The sequence below is a fragment of the Bubalus kerabau genome, chromosome 3 (assembly GCF_029407905.1).
Source record: "Bubalus kerabau isolate K-KA32 ecotype Philippines breed swamp buffalo chromosome 3, PCC_UOA_SB_1v2, whole genome shotgun sequence".
In the NCBI taxonomy this organism is placed as follows: domain Eukaryota; kingdom Metazoa; phylum Chordata; class Mammalia; order Artiodactyla; family Bovidae; genus Bubalus; species Bubalus kerabau.
This window is the reverse complement of record NC_073626.1, coordinates 68,706,793-68,729,755: the sequence shown is the minus strand read 5'-3', so window position 1 is coordinate 68,729,755 and position 22,963 is coordinate 68,706,793. Positions and strand designations below refer to the sequence as shown.

At 37.1% G+C, this 22,963-nt stretch overlaps 1 protein-coding gene across 2 annotated transcripts in view; it reads left to right on the top strand.

Moving 5' to 3' along the window:
• ITGA4 (integrin subunit alpha 4) overlaps positions 1–22,963 on the top strand; it is a 93,018-nt gene that overhangs the window by 26,674 nt on the left and 43,381 nt on the right. For both annotated transcript variants that reach the window (XM_055572024.1, XM_055572023.1), the window contains 9 exons: positions 1,119–1,248; positions 2,589–2,674; positions 3,299–3,361; positions 3,454–3,591; positions 7,811–7,922; positions 14,988–15,082; positions 16,240–16,330; positions 16,951–16,996; positions 17,377–17,531. In XM_055572024.1, the coding sequence (XP_055427999.1) occupies positions 1,119–1,248; positions 2,589–2,674; positions 3,299–3,361; positions 3,454–3,591; positions 7,811–7,922; positions 14,988–15,082; positions 16,240–16,330; positions 16,951–16,996; positions 17,377–17,531 (916 nt within the window). The remainder of the gene's footprint in view (positions 1–1,118; positions 1,249–2,588; positions 2,675–3,298; positions 3,362–3,453; positions 3,592–7,810; positions 7,923–14,987; positions 15,083–16,239; positions 16,331–16,950; positions 16,997–17,376; positions 17,532–22,963) is intronic.

Genomic DNA, 22,963 nt, shown 5'->3' with positions numbered 1-22,963 from the left:
TATTCAGCATATGTATTGATAAAATAGAAATATTTAGATGGCTGTGTCACTCAAGACCAATTAAAAGTCTATACTAAAGAAAGTTACTTTCATTAAGAATTTAACAGAAATCAAAATATAGCCATATCATTTCTTAATTTAAGCACTGAAAATATCTAAGTATGTTATTTTTAGTTACTAATTGGGGCAGAGCATATAAGTTAACATTTTTCATTAGAAGTATGAGAATTGGGAGATTTAAGAACTTAATAATATCCTCTTAAATAAGATATGTTCCCAAACTATTATTTTCTTTCTAACACTACCACATATACAGTTGTACTCAACTCCTAAACCTCCCACTTTCTCTGAGTAACCCCTTATGAAGTTATGAATGCTTTCTAAATCTATGTAGCCAGGCTATATCAAACTTTAGGTTAATAATTTCCATAAATATTGCCTAGTGTGGAAAAATAATGCTTTCTTCCTTACCTTATGTTTAAATTGACATCTTTTTTCAAAGTTTGGATCGTTGAGGAAATTTAGAAATATCAAATAGATTTAATTGCTGAAAGTTTTCATATTTCACCAGACAAATATGTCTACTCATTCCAATCTTTCCTCTGTTTCCTTTTTCTAAATTCTTACGTTTATCATCAAATATGTCCCAGTTCCTTTTGAGTTATATTTTTCCAAGCTAACATTATTAAGGAACTTAGTCATTGACTTTTTGCAAATTGAAATAAATTAAGTCCATTTTTTACTCTTTGGCAGCACATGATTATCTCTGTAATGAGCGCTAATGAATTACCCAGATATGATTTCCTTTAATAGAAACCACATTGCATTTTCCCCCACAGCTTACTCTAGTGTTCAATGATTCTGCCTTTGACTGTAAAGTCCAGCAATGAGTGTGAAGTGAGAGTTTCAGCATTTCTTCTCTGAAATTCTCATTTTAGGTGAAAATTCACTAACTAGCTTCTCTGGCTTTTGGGGGCATGATTTTAAACTCATTAAATGCTTATATTTCAGAAATTTATGAAAATTATTTTTGTCACTGTTTAACATGTGTATCTGGAGGAGGTTTCGGGTGGTGCGATTAAACTTTTAAATGATGATAAATTTTCTTTTTCTTACAGGATTTAATTGTGATGGGAGCTCCAGGATCATTCTATTGGACTGGCTCTCTTTTTGTGTACAATATGACTACAAATAAATACAAGGCTTTCTTAGACAAACACAACCAAGTAAAATTTGGAAGTTATTTAGGTACTGTAAAAATCAACAAACTTGAATTAGCTCTACCTTACAGATACTCGTAATTATAAATAAGGGAAATTATATCTTCAAAAGATCAAAATGGCCAGTAGTAACTAAAAAGCCATTTCAGAAACTGCCTCTTTAAGGCTATAGTCTATGAAACTTTAGTTGACTAAATATTTTACATGTGTAACTATTATCATCCATATATAATTCTTAGGTTAGAACTCCTGGTTTAATTTATTCTCTTGCAGTAAATCACTTGTAAGCTTATATTTTTATGCAGTCACCTTGTTATTATAAACATAGCATCTATTGAATGCCTGTCATCTCCTGGGGGCTTTTGTCAATATTCTACATGAATAACTCATTTAATCATGTGAGTGAGTAAATATAGTTTCCTTAAGGGCCAGTTGAAAGTCAGTGGAACTGAGAAGAGCTTTGTGGACAGATGGGTAGCACTGTGAAGAGTATGGGTCCAAAAACAGCTCATTGACCTTGGCCTCAGAAGCTCTTAGAATATTCCCCAGAGCATAACTATTTTTACCCTTCGTCTTATTATTCTTTAATAAGTCAGCAGTAGGATGATCTATAGTCCTTATTTTTATAGAAAGTTAAGATCTTTTTCTGGCATTAATTCCCTTGTCGTCGTAAAAGGAATGCTTTTCCCATGGCTTCTTACGATATACAGATTTGTTTAAACCTGCTTTAAATGTAAACAGCCTATACTCAGAAATAATTATAATAAGAAAAAGCAAGATTTTCCCCCTCTTCAAGCAGAAAGAACTTATTTTAAAACAGAGGAAGTTCATTTACAATTCAGCATTTACTTGTTGAAGGGTGAAGGATATGCTGAAGTATTATAAAAAATGTAACAGTTTATGTCTTTTATCCCATAATGAAATAAGAATATTTTACCTTTTCTGTAGTTATACAATTTTATCATAACAGAAAGTTTTCAGGGCAAGAAAAGTTGAAGTTTAGGAAGATTTTTTTTACATGAAGTTCAAAATATTATATTTTACACTAAAGTTTCTGTTGTAACCTTAAATTACACTAAAGTTTCTGTTGTAATCTTAGAAACTAGCATGTCCTGCCTGACACTGCAGAAACTAACAAACCACGTTTAAAAGAGCTAGCTTCAGTTTCTAAGGTTTAAAAATACAAGCCATATTGGTGGCAGTTTAGTTGCTAAGTTGTGTCTGACTCGATTTAGTGTAGTCATTTTGAGTTCAGTCTTAAAATTTAATTCTGAATGGATTTATGATTAATTCTGTAAGTGGATTTATGACAATGAATTTCACTCATTCCAAATGACAATTCTCACACCTCCATCCATTTTCTTGAAGGATACTCAGTTGGAGCCGGTCATTTTCGGAGTCCGCACAGTACTGAGGTAGTTGGAGGAGCCCCTCAACATGAACAGATTGGTAAAGTAAGAATTACATTTTTAAAATTTATTCCTTCAAAATGGTTCAAATAGATTGCATAAGAGAATAAGATGTTAAAGGACGAACTGCAAAATTTCTCAGCAGTGAATCTGGAAATGATGAGCACTGTACATTTAGTGGTAAGATTGGTAAAGGTCATGTGGCTTTTAGATAAAATTGAGCAGAAAAGCTTTCAGGAAGATTACACAAGTTAAACGAGGCTGTTTCTTATGAGTAACTGTTTCTGAGATAGAATTTTCTCAAGATTCCAAGAAATACATTTATGGTTAACAAGTTTATAGCTGAAGAGAAATTGAGGCAGCTACATTCCTGGTACAGTTGTGGTAAGACTAGAAAGAACAAAATGTTACTTCTCATTCTAGTTTTTGTTACATTATTACATGAACCTTACTTTGAAAATTGAGACCAACAACAGTTTCTGTGTTCTCTCTGAAGGAACAGTAGGATTGTTCCTGAGAGCTTGGTTCCCTAAACCTTTTGAATCACTCTGGAAAAAATCTTTTTAAAATATATTTGAGCAATTACAAGTTATGAAAATTAACATTTTGCAAGAAACATTTTTAATGTGAGAATCCTCTAATCTTTCCTACTTCTTTTTCCCATTGCAGGCATACATATTCAGCATTGATGCAAAAGAACTAAATATCTTACATGAAATGAAAGGTAAAAAGGTAATATGTCTCTAACTTTGGTATCACTGAGGGCTTTGGTGAGTAACTCTTGCTTTTTTCTCAATGACTGGATCTGGTTTGCCTTGGAGCAGCTTGGGTCTTATTTTGGAGCATCTATCTGTGCCGTGGACCTCAACGCAGATGGCTTCTCAGACCTACTCGTGGGAGCTCCCATGCAGAGCACCATCAGGGAAGAAGGAAGAGTGTTTGTGTACATCAACTCTGGTTCCGTAAGTCGGATTGCACGCAGATTGGAAGCTGTTTATGGGATTTTGATCATAACTGTTGCTCTACTTACTCCAAAGTTCTGAGACTATAAATTTTTTTAGGCTTACTCTACTGATAAAAGTAAAAATTGTGATATTATACTGATGCTTTAAGAATGAAATGGGACTTCATGATGAATGGGCTGCTGCCCCATTTTGATATCTTGAAAGTATGAGATCAATTGTCGGGAGTTTCTCTGTACACAGCTTGTATGTGTTCACCCAGGGAGTTGCAGTTTCTTTCAGTTGCATTGTGCAACTCTAACGTGAAAGAATAACTTTTATATGGCCCTAAAAATGTGGATGTCCTATTACTTCGACGGTGAATGTCCCCATAGAATTTGGTAATTATAAAGCACTAGTAGACATAGAAGATAAAGTATGAACTGTTTTTAATTTCTTGATTTGAAAATAGTTGAAAGCAAGATGTGTTCTGATAAGATATTAATTTGCACAATTCACATAGATTATATTCCTGATAAGAATGTAAAACTGACATAGTTTATTCCAAAGCAGATGTAGTAGTTGTAGAAATAAGTGTTTACTTGCTTATGATTGAGTTTTCAAATCTAGGGGTATTTTGGAGTAGAATTTGACCGCTTGACAATTCAATTTAGGGAACTCTACTGGCCTTATCTTGCCAGTCTGTCTTCTTGGCATCAAATCAAAAGAAAGAATAGATAGAGCCTTAATGGGGTCTTCTTGGCCTATATCTTTAAGAGCATTAACAGGTTTGTGAGAAAATTGGTTCATTTCTTAAGTCACAGTATTTTTATTTGGGATTTTACAAAATAAAATGTTTCTAGAAGGTATTTTGTTTAATCAGTGAGAGCATTTAATAACCATGCATATTAAGCACTATACTAAACTCATTGCAATTTAAGAGAGAAAAGAGTCTTATAAAGCTGAGAGATCCTTAAAATTCCAAATATAGAGCAGGAAAATCATTTATGCACTGGCATATCCTAGACTGTTTAAACCTAAATTTAATAGTAAAACAGTATCATCTGTGAAGTGATCATTTGTTATCTCATTAATAGTGAAATCAGGAGTTACTTTTTCTTATGTAGATATTTCACATTCTCCTATCTGAATGGTCTCCCTAATAGAAGCCACATCCTCATTTTACATACTTTTATTTCTTTTTACAACTGAAGTTTTTGAGAACAGTTTAAACAGTGGTATAGATACCTAATATAAGGCAATAAAGAACCATTTTTCCCATTAAAATCTTCAGCAATTCCAATATGAAAAACAGATAAAAGTGAAGTGCCTTTGTTTAAAGGGCAAGGGAGGAGTTCTCCCATTAGACCACCCTCTTGTTCACTCTTCACTTCTACACCACTCAATAGAGGTATTGAATACTGGGGTTAATTTCATCATTGATTTCCACTTTTAAGACCTCTGCTATAAGTTATTCTTCCTTTGTTGCCTTCCAACTTCTTGTCCTAACTGTGAAAAGACAATAACTACTACTTGACATTCAGTTTGGTTCAGTTCAGTCGCTCAGTTGTGTCTGACTCTTTGCAACTCCATGGACTGCAGCATGCCAGGCTTCCCTGTCCATCACCAGCTCCTGGAACTTGTTCAAAACTCATGTCCATCGAACTGGTGATGCCATTCAACCATCTCATCCTCTGCTGCTTCCTTCTCCTCCTGCCTTCTGTCTTTCTCAGCATCAGGGTCTTTTCTAATAAGTCAATTCTCTGCATCAGGTGGCCAAAGTATTGGAGTTTCAACTTCATCATCAGTCCTTCCAATGAATATTTAGGACTGATTTCCTTTAGGATTGACTGGTTTGGATCTCCTTGTAGTCCAAGGGACTCTCAAGAGTCTTCTCCAACACCACAGCTCAAAAATATCAGTTCTTCAGCACTCAGCTTTCTTTATGCTCCAACTTTCACATCCATACATGACTACTGGAAAAACCCTAGCTTTGACTAGATGGACCTTTGTCAGCAAAGTAACATCTCTGCTTTTTAATATGCTGTCTGGGTTTGTCATAGCTTTCTCCCAAGGAGCAATAGTCTTTTAATTTCATGGCTACATTTACCATCTGCAATGATTTTGGAGCCCAAGAAAATAAAGTCCGTCACTATTTCCATTATTTCCCCATCTATTTGCCATGAAGTGATGGAACCGGATGTCTTGATCTTCATTTTTTGAATGTTGAGTTTTAAGCCAGCTTTTTCACTCTCCTCTTTCACTTTCATGAAGAGGCTCTTTAGTTCCTCTTCACTTTCTGCCATAAGGGTGGTGTCATGTGCATATCTGAGGTTATTGCTATTTATTGGTGTGGTTTACTATTGTCTGGACTTCCCTGATGGCTCAGATTGTAAAGTGTCTGCCTACTATGCAGGAGACCTGGGTTCAACCCCTGGGCTGGGAAGATCTCCTGGAGAAGGAAATGGCAACCCACTCCAGTATTCTTGCCTGGAAAATCCCATGGAGAGAGGAGCCTGGTGGGCTACAGTCCATGGAGTCGCAAAGAGTTGACTTCACTTTCCCTTTACTATTGTCTGTCTGTTCTTTTATTGGAGTGTAGACACTGTGTGCAGAGGAATCGTCTGTTTTATTTACTACTATTTCCTCAGGGCTTGAAAGAATCATGGACAAGTTAGGTGCTCAGGAATTGTTTTTGAGTGAACTGAAGAAAGAATGATACTTGAATGAATGCTGGCTTCCACTTCTGCTAAAAGAGCTCTCAGGGGTCCTGAGTGAACTCTTGGTAACCGTTCTGTGACTGGAGAATACTTAAAGAAGAGTGATCACCACTTCTTTAAACTCCCCCCTGAAGCTCAGTGCCCTTGTGCTGTCTTATCTCCTCATCCTCTCTGGAGTCTCTAATGCCTTATGGTCTTTAGGCATTTCTCTATGAGCAAAACAAGAATCTAATTTTTTTAGCTGGAAAATAAAAGGTGAAGGGCACTTCACAAGGGAAGAATATGTGTGTGCTATGGAAATGATGAACAGACTTGTTTGAGAAGTTAAAAGATCTATGATGAGTTGTACATTTTTTTTTTTTTTTTAAATACAAGGGAGTGACATGATCAGAGTTTGGAAAGAGATCTGGCAGCTGTTTTTGCAACAACTCCTACTAAAACATTGTGATGGTGGTGGTTTAGTTGTTAAGTCGTGTCTGACTCTTGTGACCCCATGAACTATAGCCCTCCATGCTCCACTGTCCATGGGACTTCCCAGGCAAGAATATTGCAGTGGGTTGCCATTTCCTTCTCCAAGAAATCTTCCTGACCCAGGGATCGAACCCAAGTCTCTTGTGTCTCCTGCATTTGGCTGGCAGATTCTTTACCTACTGAGCCACCAGAGAAATCCACTGAAACATTATTTTGTGTCTGATAACTCACTTTCCAAAATCAGAGACAGCAGTTGACCAACTCCTACTACAATGCTGCTGGAAAAAGATTCCCAAGGCCAGTCAGTCATGTCACTCCTCAACTCAGAAACCTTCAGTAGCTCTGTCTGGTTTTCTAAGTTGAGAGTAAATTTCTCCCGTAAAACTCTGGTCTTACTCTCTTTGTCTTATTCATTTGTGCATACTGCTCATTAGCCAAGTAAACCAAGGTAGCCAAGTTCTTTGCAATTTGTATTTTGCTGGTCAGTTTCCATAAGTATCAAAACTTTGCCCATTCTTTAATGCCACCTTGACAACCACCTCCTTTATGAAATCTCTGCTGGCTCTCACAGTTAGTATGCTCTCCCTGCTTGCTGATATTGCAAAGCAGCACCTCTTAGTCATTTACATGCTTGTGCTATGCCCTCCCTTAACTGGGGGCTTCTTCAGGGAAAGGGGTGTCTTACACACTCATTGCCTTGTCCTCTTTCACTCATTCATCCTTTGCACAGTGCATTGCCTTTATTAGGAACTCACTAAATATTTGCTCAATTGAATTATCAAAATACTTTATTGGATTTTCAAAGCTAGGGATCACAAGTTTGACATTTTTTTCTGTCCTCTGAGCTCTAATCATACTATTATATGTGTTGACATACTTGATAAATATTTATTGAATTGAACTGAGATGTGTGTACTAAAGCTCAGACTAGTTTGTCCAACCTGTTTGAAGCATTAAGAAAAAAAATCCATATCCAATTACAATAGTAAATCATGTGTCAAGTTGTCAGGGAGTGTTATAATGACACCTTTCTCCCTGTTTCTATCTAGGGAGCAGTAATGAACGAAATGGAAACAGAGCTCATTGGAAGTGACAAATACGCTGCAAGATTCGGGGAATCTATAGTCAATCTTGGCGACATTGATAATGATGGCTTTGAAGGTAATTAAAATTATTTAATTTGGTATTTGATTTCTGGTTTTAAAAATGGGACATGGGAGAGAATATAATTGGAGTTTTATGTTGTTTGCCTTTCTATAGAAAATGGAGGCAGACTGGTATGCTGAGTTTTTTTTTCTTTAGTGTTATACCCGATTTCTTCTCAGTTGTCAACTATCCCTTCAACAAAGAGTGATATTGAACATATACCTCATTTCCTTGATTCTGAGGCACCATTGGTGCTGGTGGTAAAGAACCCATCAGCCAGCGCAGAAAATGTTAAGAGATACAGGTTCAATCTGGGCTGGGAAGATCCCCCTGAGAAGGGAAAGGCAACCCACTCCACTATTCTTGCCTGGAGAGTCCCATGGACAGAGGAGTCTGGAGGGCTACAGTCCCTAGGGTCTCAAAGAGTTGGACACGACAGAAGCGACTTAGCATACAGCAGGCACCACTGATTATAAGTTGTTTTAAGTCATTATTTTATGTGCCCCTAAAAAATGGTGCCTCTTAAACTGAGACTCACTATTTTTTCATTTTAAGAAGAATGCTGATTTCAGAAATGTGAAAATGTGGAAGAAAATGTGTATCACAGACTCATTGGATCATATATTTAACTATCAGTGTAGTAAGACACTGATAAAACCCAGCAGAGGCTGGCTGCAGAGCTTTAGTCTGGCTCTGAAAGCCCCTTACTGAGCCAGGCTTTGCATGTTCAGGTTGTCCTGTTGTGGGGAAGGGGGGTCTAATGGTGGGGGCGTTAGGATCCCAGGAGAGAATCCTGAGTGGTAGGAAGGGAGAAACTGGCAGACTCGAAGACAGGGGCTATTTGCCACCTGATAGGGATGCATTTCAGCAATGGGATGGATGGTCTCATCAGCACCGTGACAGTTGCTGGGGTATCAGTCCTGCTGTTGAAGGATCTGTCGCTACCAGCCTTCTCTCTTAAAATGTGCTGACTTCAATCTGGTTCTAAGTGGTTAACTAAGTCCATTAAAACTGTGCCTAAAATAATGAACGGGTTTGAAAGGAGAGTGTATAATTTCTAGAGTTCAGCAAATAAGTATTTGATATTTTCAAGACTCAGAATTATCTTCCAGAAATGGTTTTTGGCAATTGGTATCTGGTAGGAGTAGGTCAAAACTTCCTTGTATACTGGACATAATTGAGGAAGTGCTGTAAAGGCTCACTTTGCATCGTGTTTTGCCTAAATGCTTCATTCTACTTTAAATATTTAAAATATGGTATTCTACAAGGAGAATGCTGGTTGGCTATTGAAAATATGCTTCCAATGAGCCCTCTTGAATGTGAAATAGTATAATTTGGCCTACAGATGCCATTTCTGGATTTTACTATTTTTAAAACAAAAGGACATAAACATACTTTTATAGTATGTGTATATATCTTTGTGGTTATGATTACACATTAAATTTTACATTAAAATATCTATAAAATGTTAAGACGGATATTACATTTCACAATTAATCATCAATTCTGTGTTATCTATTAAGGACTTATTTTTTTCAGTTGCACCATGCCAGCTGTAGAGTATGTGCCATAATGAATGTAAATGAAGGAAACAGTGGCATACTTTTTTTAGTTTTACATTCAAATGGAATATCAGATTAAGACATGAAAAAATTCCTTCCACATCCTGTTTTAATTGACAGATCTTAAGAAGAATATTCACTATTTTGATTGAACATATTTGTATATGTACATGTGAGGAATGGTTTTTTTTGTAGTATCTAAATGTCAGTGATGAACTTGAATGATTCTTATAAACAGATTGAGTTACAAAAATGTGATGGATAGTAGGCAGGTTCCCTTATCAAAGTCACTCCAGTACTTGGGAAAATCCAAGACAATTTTCTAGTTATGTGAAAGACAGGCAGAAAATGTGTTGTCCAGGAGACTTAGAAAGGGGGAATTTAGAAAATCTTCAGGGCACGATGCAGAATTTGAGTGAATATGAGAACCGTGGGTTTCATACAGCACTTTGTGTCTTGGAGTCCTCAGCACACATCTTCTAAAGGTAATATCTATATGCATGGACAATTACTATTCAACTGAATGTTTTCAGTATTCCAGCATATTTTGTGCTATTTATGATTTCATATATAGTTCACAACATATTTACATCCAGTGGCCACATTAATTCTGATTCATTTTAGTGCATGTTTATAACATCATATATCTTTTACTAATTCAGTTTTTTCTTCCAGTTTTATTGAGTTATAATTGCATGTAACATTGAATAAGTTTAAGGTATACAACATAATGATTTGATATATGTGTATTGCAAAATGCTTACTACAGTGTTTAGTTACCATCTATCACCTCACATTGGAGAAGGAAATGGCAACCCACTCCAGTGTTCTTGCCTAGAGAATCCTGTGGACAGAGGAGCCTGGTGGGCTGCTATCTATGGGGTCGCATAGAGTCAGACATGACTGAAGCGACTTAGCATGCATGCATGCATTGGAGAAGGCAATGGCAACCCACTCCAGGGACGGAGGAGCCTGGTGGGCTGCTGCCTATGGGGTCGCACAGAGTTGGACACAACTGAAGCGAATTAGCAGCAGCATCACCTCACATAGTTGCAAATTTTTTTCCTTGTGATGAGAACTTTTAAGATAACTCTCTTAGCACCTCCCAAATATACAACATTTTCAGCTACAGTCACCATGCTGTGTATCCCCAAGACTTAACTGATCTTCTAATTGGCAGCTTGTATTTTTTGACCGCCTTTACCCAGTTACCCAACTCTCTGACAAACAACAATCTGACCTCTGTTTCTATGCGGTTTTTTTTCCTTCTAATTCCACATTTAAGTGAGATTACACAGTATTTGTCTTTGTCTGTCTAACTTACTTAGCATAATGCCCTCAAGGCCCATCCATGTTGTTACAAATGACAGAATTTCCTTCTTTTTTATGACTGAAGAGCATTTCTGTTTTGCCCATGGGTGTGTGTTTTCCGCAGTTTAGATGCTAGCCAAGACCATGTTGGCTTGGAAGTAGGCTTTTTGTGTTCTAGCTCTTCACTGAGGTCTTTAATTCCATCCTACCATATCTGTCTGGGTGAGCCAGCAAGGCATCTGTATTTTATTTTTTCATTATGTGATTCCCTGTTCTTTTCCCCCATCTTCTAACTTAGTTTATTTATCTGGGATATGAATGAAGTCACTTCATGTTCATGGCAGAGTATGTGGAATTGTGTAGAAAAGAGAGGAAAACCCTACCTGTTTGTTTTCCTTCCACCTCCAGTCTTAGATGCAGATCAGACTTCATGTCCTTTTACCGTGCACAGCTTTGTAATGCTTTACATAGTAGACCTCAGTTATTTTGGCATTCAGGACATCACTTTTTTTTCTTCAAAAGGAAAAAATTAGAATATATTAGAATATATTTCCTGTGTCCTTAGAAAAGCAAAACAAGCTATTTTCTCAGATGATAATCGATCAATTTGGCAAGAGTCCAGCATAAACATTTCACAGAATTGGTAACAGACAAACCTATTCAACCAATATGATCAGAGAGACAGACAGATAGCATTTTAGCCATAAAATTGTTCTGGCAGGACCACTTATTTTCAATGTATGGTTTCCAAGTTGAGCCTGGAAAGTGAAAGTGTTACTCAGTTGTGTCCAATGACCCCATGGGCTGTAGCCTGCCAGCCTCCTCTGCCCATGGGATTCTCCAGGCAAGAATACCGGAGTGGATTGCCATTCTCTATTCCAGGGGATCTTCCCGACCCAGGGATTGACCCCGTCTCCTGTGTTGCAGGCAGATTCTTTAGCATCTGAGCAACTCATCTGACTTTTAGACTGTATCTTTGAATATTTTTTTGAGCTGAACCATAATAAAGTTATACAATTGTGAACTATGTGCTGTATCAATTTATGTGGTCCTGAGATTCTTATGTATTATCAAGTCACATATTGAACATTTCTTTTACACAGTAGAAGAACAAGTGCTAGGAGGGGAGGGTGTTGGTCATACCTCTATGTTAATGATTTTATAGAGCATGGTGATGGAGAGTACAGGTTCTGGAGCCATACTGCAGGGTTTAAATCCCACTCTACCGCATCCTACCACATCCAGGCTTCCCTGATGGTTTACACGGGTAGAGAATCTGCCTGCAATGCAGGAGACCTAAGTTTGATCTGGATCAGGAAGATTCCCTGAAGAAGGGAATGACAACCCACTCCAGTATTCTTTCCTGGAGAATGCCATGAACAAGAGGAGCCCAGCAGGCTATAGTCCATGGGGACACCAAGAGTCAGACACAACTGAGCGACCAACACTTTCATACATTACCACATCCTAGCTCTATAACCTTTAGTGAGTTTTATTCTGTACCTCAATTTCTTCATCTAAAAAAAGTGAGGATCAAAAAGTATTTGACAGTGCTGTTGAGAGAGTTACATGAGTTATAGTGGGTTATGTGAAAATAACATGAATTTTGTATGTTAAGCCTTTAGCACAATGCCTGCCTTGTAAACAGCATATAATTACTAGCTGATGTTAGATTGTTATGGTCATACTAATGATAATTGTTATGGTTTAGACTAACAGTATAATAAATGTTCAAATGAAAAGTAAAAGTTGTCAAATATCTCCATGTTTATTCTCTAGGTTTTGTCCCAACTAAGTTGCACAGGGATGGAAAAACATTTTATTATTAATAATGTATTCTCCTTATTTCTATAATGATAGCTAGAACTTTAGGACATTATATAAGAGATCCAAGTTTCATCTTAGGAAGGAAGAGTTTGGATCTATATATAAGCCAGCATCTGAATATACTTAAATATGTTCTGCTTGGAATTAAATTGATCTGGGCTGGCTTAATAGTTCAGCTGAAAAGGTTCATTTGTATTGTTTCAAGATATCTTTATTAATATAGATCACTTGTGCTAGTAACTGATAAACAGAATTCTTGCAGTATCAGCTTCGTAATCCAACTTGCTATCTTTTCCTATATTATCATCAAGAATCAAGGTACAAAATTCTGTTAATAGGTACTCAGGAGTAGCCACATGGTTGAAGTATAACCCGTGCCCACCCCCTCCCTGCCCCATGAATGACATTGCTAAGTGGGTTCATATCCAGTGGCTACAGGATGCTTCCTCCCTTACTCTTTCCTCACTCTTTCCTCACTCACCCTTGTCTCCCTCTTTCTCTCTCCTCCTTCCTCTCCCTCCCCATCATGTTGCTTGATTTATTCAGTCTGCACAGAAATGGCTCCAACTATTCCAAATTGTCACTCTCCCATGTGCCATGCTGCTGCTCGCTCCCCTACAATGGCACAGGCTGTGTCCTCTGTCCGAACATTGTCTTTTTTCCCCTGGCTCTGACTGACTATAATCTCACTTTGGTCATCATATTCTATGAGAAGTCTTCCCTAATTTTCACCACCTTTTCCCTGCATGCCATGTTATTACTTTTACTTGCTGTTCTTCCCCACTAGGGAGAAGGCGATGGCACCCCACTCCAGTACTCTTACCTGGAAAATCCCATGGACAGAGGAGCCTGGTGGGCTGTAGTCCATGGGGTCACACAGAGTCGGACACGACTGAGTGACTTCGCTTTCACTTTTCACTTTCATGCATTGGAGAAGGAAATGGCAACCCACTCCAGTGTTCTTGCCTGGAGAATCCCAGGGACGGGGGAGCCTGGTGGGCTGCCGTCTCTGGGGTCACACACAGTCGGACACGACTGAAGTGACTTAGCAGCAGCAGCAGCTTCCCCACTAGACTATCAGTTCCTTTTTGTGACACTGTCCTGTGGTGTCCTGTAGATACTCTGACACATATCTGGTATGCAGTAGGCGCTCAGTAGTTTCCCACTGAATGAATAAATGAATGGATATATTTTGTACCTAAAAATTTAAAATACTTTGCACAAGTTAAAAGAGGCTAGGTTTGGTAAATCTAAGCAAAACAGGCTTAAGGTGTGTCTACTATTTAATTTTAGAATAAAAGTTTTGTATTTTTAAAATTGGGCAGCATTTGGCACAGAGTTTTATTCCTATTGAAAAAGCAGTGCAATTTTACAACTGTAGTTGTTGAAAAACTTTTAGATCTGATGAATAGTGATAAATATCATGAAAGCAAACTTTCTGTATTTTAGTTTCTATTAAAGTAATATGAAAAAAATCACTCTAAAAAATAGAAATATACCCAAATAAATTGGCATAATATTTGGTAAAGACAATGAAATGTTCTTACAAACTTTTTTTTCCTCCTGTGTACTTTGTATCTATAGCACTTAAACAACCATGTTATTCAGTTTCCATTTTCTCTTGGTCTTATGAAAACATATGTTTCATTGGAACAGGAATTAATTTAGAATTCACTTTGGAAATAAGTAAAACCTATAACTCAAAAAGGTTCTTGTGGTTTATATTATTTAGAGATGATAATAACTGATTCTATGCTACACACTGCTCTAAGCACTTCACATGAGTTACATCCTTCGGCACCAAGGTGAGTTCTTCCATGATCCTGTGCTGAACTGAGAAAACTGAGATACAGAGAGGTGAAGAAACGGGCCCGGGAACTTCTCTGGCAGTCCCCCGATTAAGAATCTGCCTTCCAACACAGAGGGTGCAGGTCTGATCCCTGGTCGGGGGCTAAGATCCCACATGCCATACAGCATGGCCGAAGGAAAAAAAGAGTTGGGCCCAGTGAAGGACAGGGAAGACTGGAGTGCTGCAGTCCATGGGGTTAGCGACTGAACAACCATAAAGACAGCTGGGCACTGGATAGTGCTGGGGCCAGGCCCTGATGGTCTGGCGATAGGACCCATGTCCTTAACTATTCTCTTAGCCTGTCTCTAAGACCATAAGACTCAAATTTCCACACACAGACTTGACTGTACAATCCTGTACATTGTTATAACAATGATAGTATTGTATATATTTTTTTCTGTCCAGTGAAAATATTGTTTATTGATAAGGAGTTTTCCTATGTGATATTAAGTAAAGAGCATGAAGGCTAGTTTTCAGAGTCTCATTCTTTGCATTAAGAGTTTGTTTTCTGCCATTTAAATTCTTGAATAGATGTTGCTATTGGAGCCCCACAGGAAGATGACTTGCAAGGTGCTATTTATATTTACAATGGCCGAGTAGATGGGATCTCAACAACCTTCTCACAGGTGGGATAATACTAGTCTATTTTCAAAAGAAACATTGGTAATAAAATCCTTCTTAAAACTTCCAGCGTTAACATGCACTTATTTTTCTTGCACTTTCAAATACTTAATACTGTTTCACCATTTTCTTATAATAACAGTAGATGGTCTCATTTTTAAGGTCATTAATAACTCTATGAAATCATTTTATTTCCATAAACAAGAGTTCTGGTTCACTTCCATTCTACTTTGTCTTTAACCTATTCCTGATTTCTCTCTGCATGTCATCAGATTTATGTTCTGAGGTAATACCCCTACTCTTCCAAGTAAGCCCATGTGGATTTGGTTAACTGTCTCGTTTCATGGCTAAAGCCCCATCTTCCATGGAGGTTGCACAGGAAGAGCAAAGACTCAAATGAAACTCTGTGTTCCTTTCAGTGCAAAGCAGTAAGATGAGAGCACTTTATTAAGGTATTTTGAAAAATCAGGACATTTCCCTGCATAGAAAAAAACTACACGCACATGCAGAGAACAGAAATTTTTCCAAAGATACTCTTATGGAAACTTTAGCTAATACTGTTATTTTGGATTAGGCAAAGTGGGTAAATGATCCTCGATATAACATGAAAGAGATATACTTGTCTATTAAAGAATACTAATTCTCTTGGACAACTCTGATACTTGTAAATCAACGTCTGGACAGGAGATCAGACACGTGGGATAGCAAGCACATATCTGACTTGAGTTGTCCTTGTCAAATACTAGAAGCCAATCTGGCCGAACAAGATGGTTATTATAAATCGAAGAAGTAGGCTCCACTAAGTGATCATAAATGTCTAATTTTCTTATTATCAGTTTGATTCCTCATGTTGCTCAGGGAAATAAGCACAGAGCCTGAAAAAAGACTGAGGAGAGTGTCAGGAGTGTTTTAGGAGATCTTTACTACATAATTTTCCCTTTGCTCACAAGGTAAAGGAAGCAGTTTTTTTCATGTCACAAAACAGATGTCAGTTCTCCACTTCAAGCTGGAGACTACTGTTTCTCCCAGACACATATATTTGCCTTAACTACAATGCATTTGTTAATAATGTGTCAGGGCTCATTATTTAACTCAATCATTGTTTCTCTGGGATATTAGATGTTTAAACCCTGCTTCCCAGTCAACTTTACTATTTTTTCAGAGAATTGAAGGACGTCAAATCAGTAACTCATTAAGTATGTTTGGACAGTCTATATCTGGACAAATTGATGCAGATAACAATGGATATCTAGGTGAGTATAAAATTGACTATATTTTATATATTGAAATAAGCACTATTGTGGGTGCTGCTTTACAGTGAAGTACATACAACTGGTAGAAAAAAATGTTGATTTACTAGTGAGTTTTTTCCTTCATTTTTAGTACTCTTTTGAATTCACACACGGGTCAGAAGTAATCAAATAATTACTAAGCTTTTACACTGATAGTTACTTAATATTTTATTCCTTGTTTTCAAAAAAGTTAAAGGCATTCAGGAGAATAAATCAAACATATGATGATGCAAAGAAGAGGATTTTTTTTTTTTTTGTAATTTGAAAGGAGATATCTCAGCGAGTGTTCGTAGTCCAAAAATTGAATTTTCTTTTGGTAAGGCTGTCTTTATATCATATGTTTATATCATAATGTTTATGTTTATATTATATGATAAAGGGATGAATGTCATTGTAAATGAGCAGATTCAGACACATGTGAAATGAATCTTAAGATGTAAGCGTATCTTTTCTAATTAATTTTCTGTAAATAGTATTTTGATATAGTCACAAGGTGATATGTAGTTAAGTATTTATGGCTGAAAGTAATTCTCTTTGACTAATGGTGATCATTAATCTATGTTATTTTTTTCTTCCTCCAGATGTAGCAGTTGGTGCTTTTCGGTCTGATTCTGCTGTGTTGCTAAGGTAAGGTTGATAGATTTCACCGCTTAATGACAATTGGGCTTAATTGTAAATGATGGGAGGCAGTTTTTAAAATCAGCATGATGGTGACCTCATAACACTCTTTTTGGTACTCTGAAATTTAATTATTGGACTTTAGGATACTTTTCCCATCTTACCTGGATATATACTTAAATCATCTAAGTCAATATTTTTAGAGATTTTAATAAAAATTTATTTTGATTCATACATGAAAATATAATTGAGTGTGTGTATATATATATATGCTATTAAGCAGTTTCATGAAATTACTTGATCAGTGGAAACTGACAATGCAAATGTATTTGTCACCTTAATGAAAAATAATTGTGCAATTAATATTGCTAATTTTATTTCCTTCTTAGGACAAGACCTGTAGTGATTGTCGAAGCTTCTTTAAACCATCCCGAGTCAGTAAATAGGACAAATTTTGACTGTATTGAAAATGGATTGCCCTCTGTGTGTATGGATCTGACACTCTGTTTCTCATATAAGGGCAAAAAGGTTCCAGATTATATCGGTAAGGGTGCCCTTACAGAATTAATGCCTGACAGAATGTGCACTTCCCTCATAAATCTCATGATCATCTTTCGAGGCTTTTCCATATTTCACCATGGAGTGGTTTTTAGGGCAGGAGAGAGCAGCCTTTCTTCATCACCTTCTGGATTCTTGGTTTGTTCCAACCAATGAGTTGGATAAGTTAAGGCTTTAGTTGTTTAAATATTATTGCAAGAAGTAGAACAAAAATATCACTTGCTGTATTATTTAAGGTGAACTAACTGAGCTTAATCTGTAAGATCTCTTTAAAATAAAAAAAGCATCACCATAGCTCCTCCTGTTTTACTAGGCTTACTGAAGTCTTGAGCTGGCTTAAGTTGGAAGGCCTGAGAGGAAGAAGTTTCTTTTCTTCTTATCCTATCCTGTTTGGGTAATTGAAGAAGCTTATCTGAAAGTCTGGGTCCTGGTTCTAATTTTGATAAATAACACACATCTCTTCAGGATTTACTATGACAATTGGTTCCTAAGAGCCATGCCCATATGCCTGTACGTAGACAGCTCTCAGTTATCCGCTCTGGAGAAAGTAGCTTATGTATATAGTTTTATTTCTTTTTGACTGTGCTAGGTCTTGGCTGCTTTGTGCAGGCTTTCTCTACTTGCCGAGAGTGGGGGCCGCGCTGCGTTTCAATGCACGGGCTTCTCATTGCAGTGACTCCTCTTGCTGTGGAGCACGGCTTCTAGGGCTTCAGTACTCGTGGTGCACAGGCTTGGTAGTTGTGGCTTGTGGGCCCCACAGAACACAGGCTTCAGTAGTTGCAGCACGTGGGCTCGGGGGTTGTGGCTCGAGGGCTTATTTGCATGTAGAATCTTCCTGCTGCTGCTAAGTCGCTTCAGTCATGTCCGACTCTGTGCGACCCCATAGACGGCAGCCCACCAGGCTCCCCCGTCCATGGGATTTTCCAGGCAAGAGTACTGGAGTGGATTGCCATTGCCTTCTCTAGAATCTTCCTAGACCAGGGATTGAACCTATGTCCCTTGCATTGGCAAGCAGATTCTTTTTTTTTTTTTTTTTAATTGGAGGATGATTACTTTACAATATTGTGATGATTTCTGCCATACATCAGCGTGAATCAGCCATAGGTTTACATATGTCCCCTCCCTCAGAACCTCCCTCCCACCTCTCCCCTCATCCCACCCCTTTAGGTTATAACAGAGCACCGGCTTTGGGCTCCCTGCATCATACAGCAAATTCCCACTGGCTATCTGTTTTACATGTGGAAATGTATATGTTTCAGTGCTATTCTCTCAAATCATCCCACCCTTTCCTTCCCCTGCTGTGTTCAAAAGTCTGTCCTTTATATCTGCATCTCCTTTTGCTGCCCTGTAAATAGGATCATCAGTACCATCTCTCTAGATTCCATATATATGTGGTATTATATGATATTTGCCTTTCTCTTTCTGATTTACTTCTTCTGTAAAATTGGCTTTAGGTCCATCCACCTCATTAGAACTGACTTAAATGCATTCCTTTTTATTGCTGAGTAATATTCCATTTTGTATATGTATCACAACTTCTTTCTCATTCATCTTTTGCTGAACATCTAGGTTGGTTCCATGTCCTGGATATTGTAAATAGTGCTGCAATAAACATTGGGGTACATGTGTCTTTTTCAATTAAGACTTCCTCAGGGTATAGAACCAGCAGTGGGATTGCTGAGTCACATGGTAGTTTTATTCCTAGTTTCTTAAGGAATCTCCACACTCTTCTCCATAGTGGCTTTGTCAGTTTGCATTCCCAACAGTACAAGAGGGTTCCCTTTTCTCCACACCTTCTCCAGCATTTATTGCCTGTAGACTTTTTGATGATGATCATTGTGACTGGCGTGAGATGATACCTCATTGTAATTTTGATTTGCATTTCTCTAATAATGGGCAATGTTGAGTATCTTTTCATGTGTTTATTAGCCATCAGTATGTCTTCTTTGAAGAAATGTCTGGTTAGTCTTCTACCATTTTTTTGGACGGCATTGTTTATTTTTCTGGTATTGAGCTACATGAGCTGTTTGTATATTTTGGAAATTAATCCTTTGTCAATTGTTTAATTTCTATTATTTTCTCCCATTCTGAGGGTTGTCTTTTTACCTTGCTTATAGTTTCCTTTGTTATGCAAAAGCTTTCAAGCTTAATTAGGTTCCATTTGTTTATTTTTGTTTTTATTTTCATTACACTAGGAGGTGGGTCATAGAGGATTTTGCTGTGATTTATGTCAAAGAGTATTCTGGCAGGCAGATTTTATCCACTGTACCACTAGGGAAGTCCTGAAAAACTAGCTTTGACATGGTTCATCCAACATTGTGGTTAATCTCAAATCTTATATATGTTACTTCATAAGCATTATTTTTTTCCTAGCAAATTAATGTTCCTAATTATATTATATTTAAGCTAATGTTAGGATAACTACTAAGGAAACTGGGCCATGGTAGGAGAGAAACATAAAAGAGTTTACCATTTTGATGTTAAAAATGCATAAATTTCCTGTACCCCACAAGATCTATCAAGAGTTGTTCATACCCTTGACCCTGTAGGCTGTCCTCCAAACATCATGAAGGGAAGCAAATACTGAACCAAGCCTTAGATATGTGACAGAGGCCTCAGTCTTATCTGCCTCTAATAAAAAGTATAGAATGAGCCTGATATTTTCTACTTTAGATCAGATTCATTTTTTTAACTTTAATTTTATTCGAGTATAGTAGATTTGCAATGTTTTTAGTTTCAGGGGTACAGCAAAGTGATTCAGTTATACATATATTCATTCTTTCTTAGATTCTTTTCTTACAGATATAGATCAGATTCATGTTTAATAACGTTCTGCAAAAGTCCTCATTAAAGACTCAGTGATAGGACAGTGAGCAGAACCTCCATCCGATTATTGGTTGAAGTAGTAGCCACTTGAGAACATGACCCTAGTAACACAGTGATGCAGGCAAGCTGATGGATTATCTGAGAGATACACGTTAAATATATTTTCCTTTATGGAAAATCAGTGTTTGTTGTACTGCCAATTCCATTGTGACCAAATACTTCTTTAAATGGTTGAAAACAAATACATGAAAATCATAAATAATCATAGCATTGTTGCAGACGCACACTTTATAGTTGTTGTAAAATGACTCCTTGGGAGAAATAATTCACATGGTAAACATATTTAGTAAAACCAGGACATTTTGCCCTTACTGCAAGTGGATTTTTATTTCCCTTCTTTCATGTACTTCTTGTCTGAGCTCAGGGTGATGAATTTGTAGATGGCAATTTCAATTGCAACTCTGTCTCTGAGGCACTGAATCTTGGTTATTGTAGTTCTGAAGATGAGTTTTATTTTCTAAATATAAAGAATGATGTAAGATTCATTTGAAGTTTGTAGGAGTGATGTAGATGTTATATTTATGTTCCCTTGAAGTAAGTAGATAAAATCCTTCCAGAAGAATAAGTTACTCCTAAAGTATAAATGAACACTTGAGGAATTATATAAATTATTTCAAATACCACTTATGAATTATTGCTCCTGTGTAATGAATGACATCTCAGAAGACTATTAGATGTAGCTTTTTGCAAGGAAACTTTTTTATTTTTCAATTTTTTACACTGAGGTATAATTGGCATACATTATATTAGTTTCAGGTGTACAACATGATGATTCAATATTTGTGTAGATTGTGAAAGTGTCACCAAAACAATCATCCCTCATCATACATAATTGTAAATTTTTTTCTTGTTTTTTTTTTTATTTTTTTTAATTTTTTTCTTGTGATGAGAAATTTTAAGGTCTACTCTCTTAGCATCTTTCAAATGTGCAATACAGTATAATTAATTGCAGCTCCCTGATAGCTCAGTTGGTAAAGAATCCACCTGCAATGCAGGAGACTCTGGTTCAATTCCTGGGTCAGGAAGATCCACTGGAGAAGGGATAGGGTACCCACTTCAGTATTCTTGGGCTTCCCCTGTGGCTCAGCTGGTAAGGAATCCACCTGCAATGCGGGAGACCTGGGTTTGATCCCTGGGTTGGGAAGATCCCCTGGAGAAGGGAAAGCTACCCACTCCAATATTCTGGCCTAGAGAGTTCCATGAACAGTAGAGTCCATAGAGTCGCAAAGAATTGGAACATGACTGAGCGACTTTCACTTTCACCATGCCATACATTACATCCCCATGACTTATGTGGAATTTTGTATCTTTTGATCTTCTTCACCTGTATTTCCTATCCTGTACCCCTCACCTCTGACAGCTACCACTCTGACAAAGAACCCTTTATTTATTTTTTTTAATTTTATTTTATTTTTAAACTTTACATAATTGTATTAGTTTTGCCAAATATCAAAACTTTAAATCCAAGAAATAGATCTTTCTTTCCTAATAAGATCAGTCTTGGAATTTTATGGTTGTTATAAATTTTTCTTTTTCTTTTTGTTTATTGGTGATCTTCTTTAGCAGATGATCATTTACTATGTCAGATTTGAAATAAATTCTTATCAAACTGCCAGAATATTTATTGAGAGAATGTCTGACTACATTTGTTTTTCCACAAATCAACACTGGAAGATCAAGCCAGAAACCAATAAAGATAAGGAAGAGAAATACTCAGGGTCTAGGGCTAGCAAGGAGATGTCAGAGTCAACTGTTATATACATTTGACTCTTACATCATGTGTTCACTCTTCATTAAAAAAAAAAAATAGAAAGATAGCAACCCCTCAAATTGGAAACAAATGAAAATAAATGAACCCAAACCATAGTAGCTCAGTAGTAAAGAATCCACCTGCCAAGCAGGAGACCAGGTTTGACCCCTGGGGGTCAGAAAGATCCACTGGAGAAGGAAATAGCAACCCGCTCCAGTTTTCCTGCTTGGGAAATACCATGGACAGAGGAGCCTGGCAGCTACAGTTCGTGGGATCACAGAGTTGGACACAATTGAGCGACTAAGAAGCAGCAGCAAATCATAGATGAAATTAGTTCTGTGACCACACAAGATAAAATCATTCCAGGTGATACTTGCGTGTAGTACTCTGCCTGTTCTTCCTCAGTCAGATGTTCTAATGACGAAAGGACTCAACGAAGGCTGAAACTTTACTCAGAACTTTTATTATTAGTAACAACTTTGGTATTGTAGTTTTGAAATGTTTATATATGGGTGGTGGTATTGGTTTAATTGCTAAGTCTTGTCTGACCCTTGGACAGCCCCATGGCTCCTCTGTCCCTCCAGGCTCCTCTGTCCATAGGATTTTTCAGGCAAGAATACTGGAGTGGGTTGCCATTTCCTTCTCCAGTTTATATATGGGGGGATTAAGCAAATAACCAAAGATGTTAATTTTCAAAGTTTATAATTCTTGTTTTAAAATTTGTAAAAATAATTTTTGAAATATACAGTTAAAATTGCTTCCTCTTTCATATTTCAGGTTAG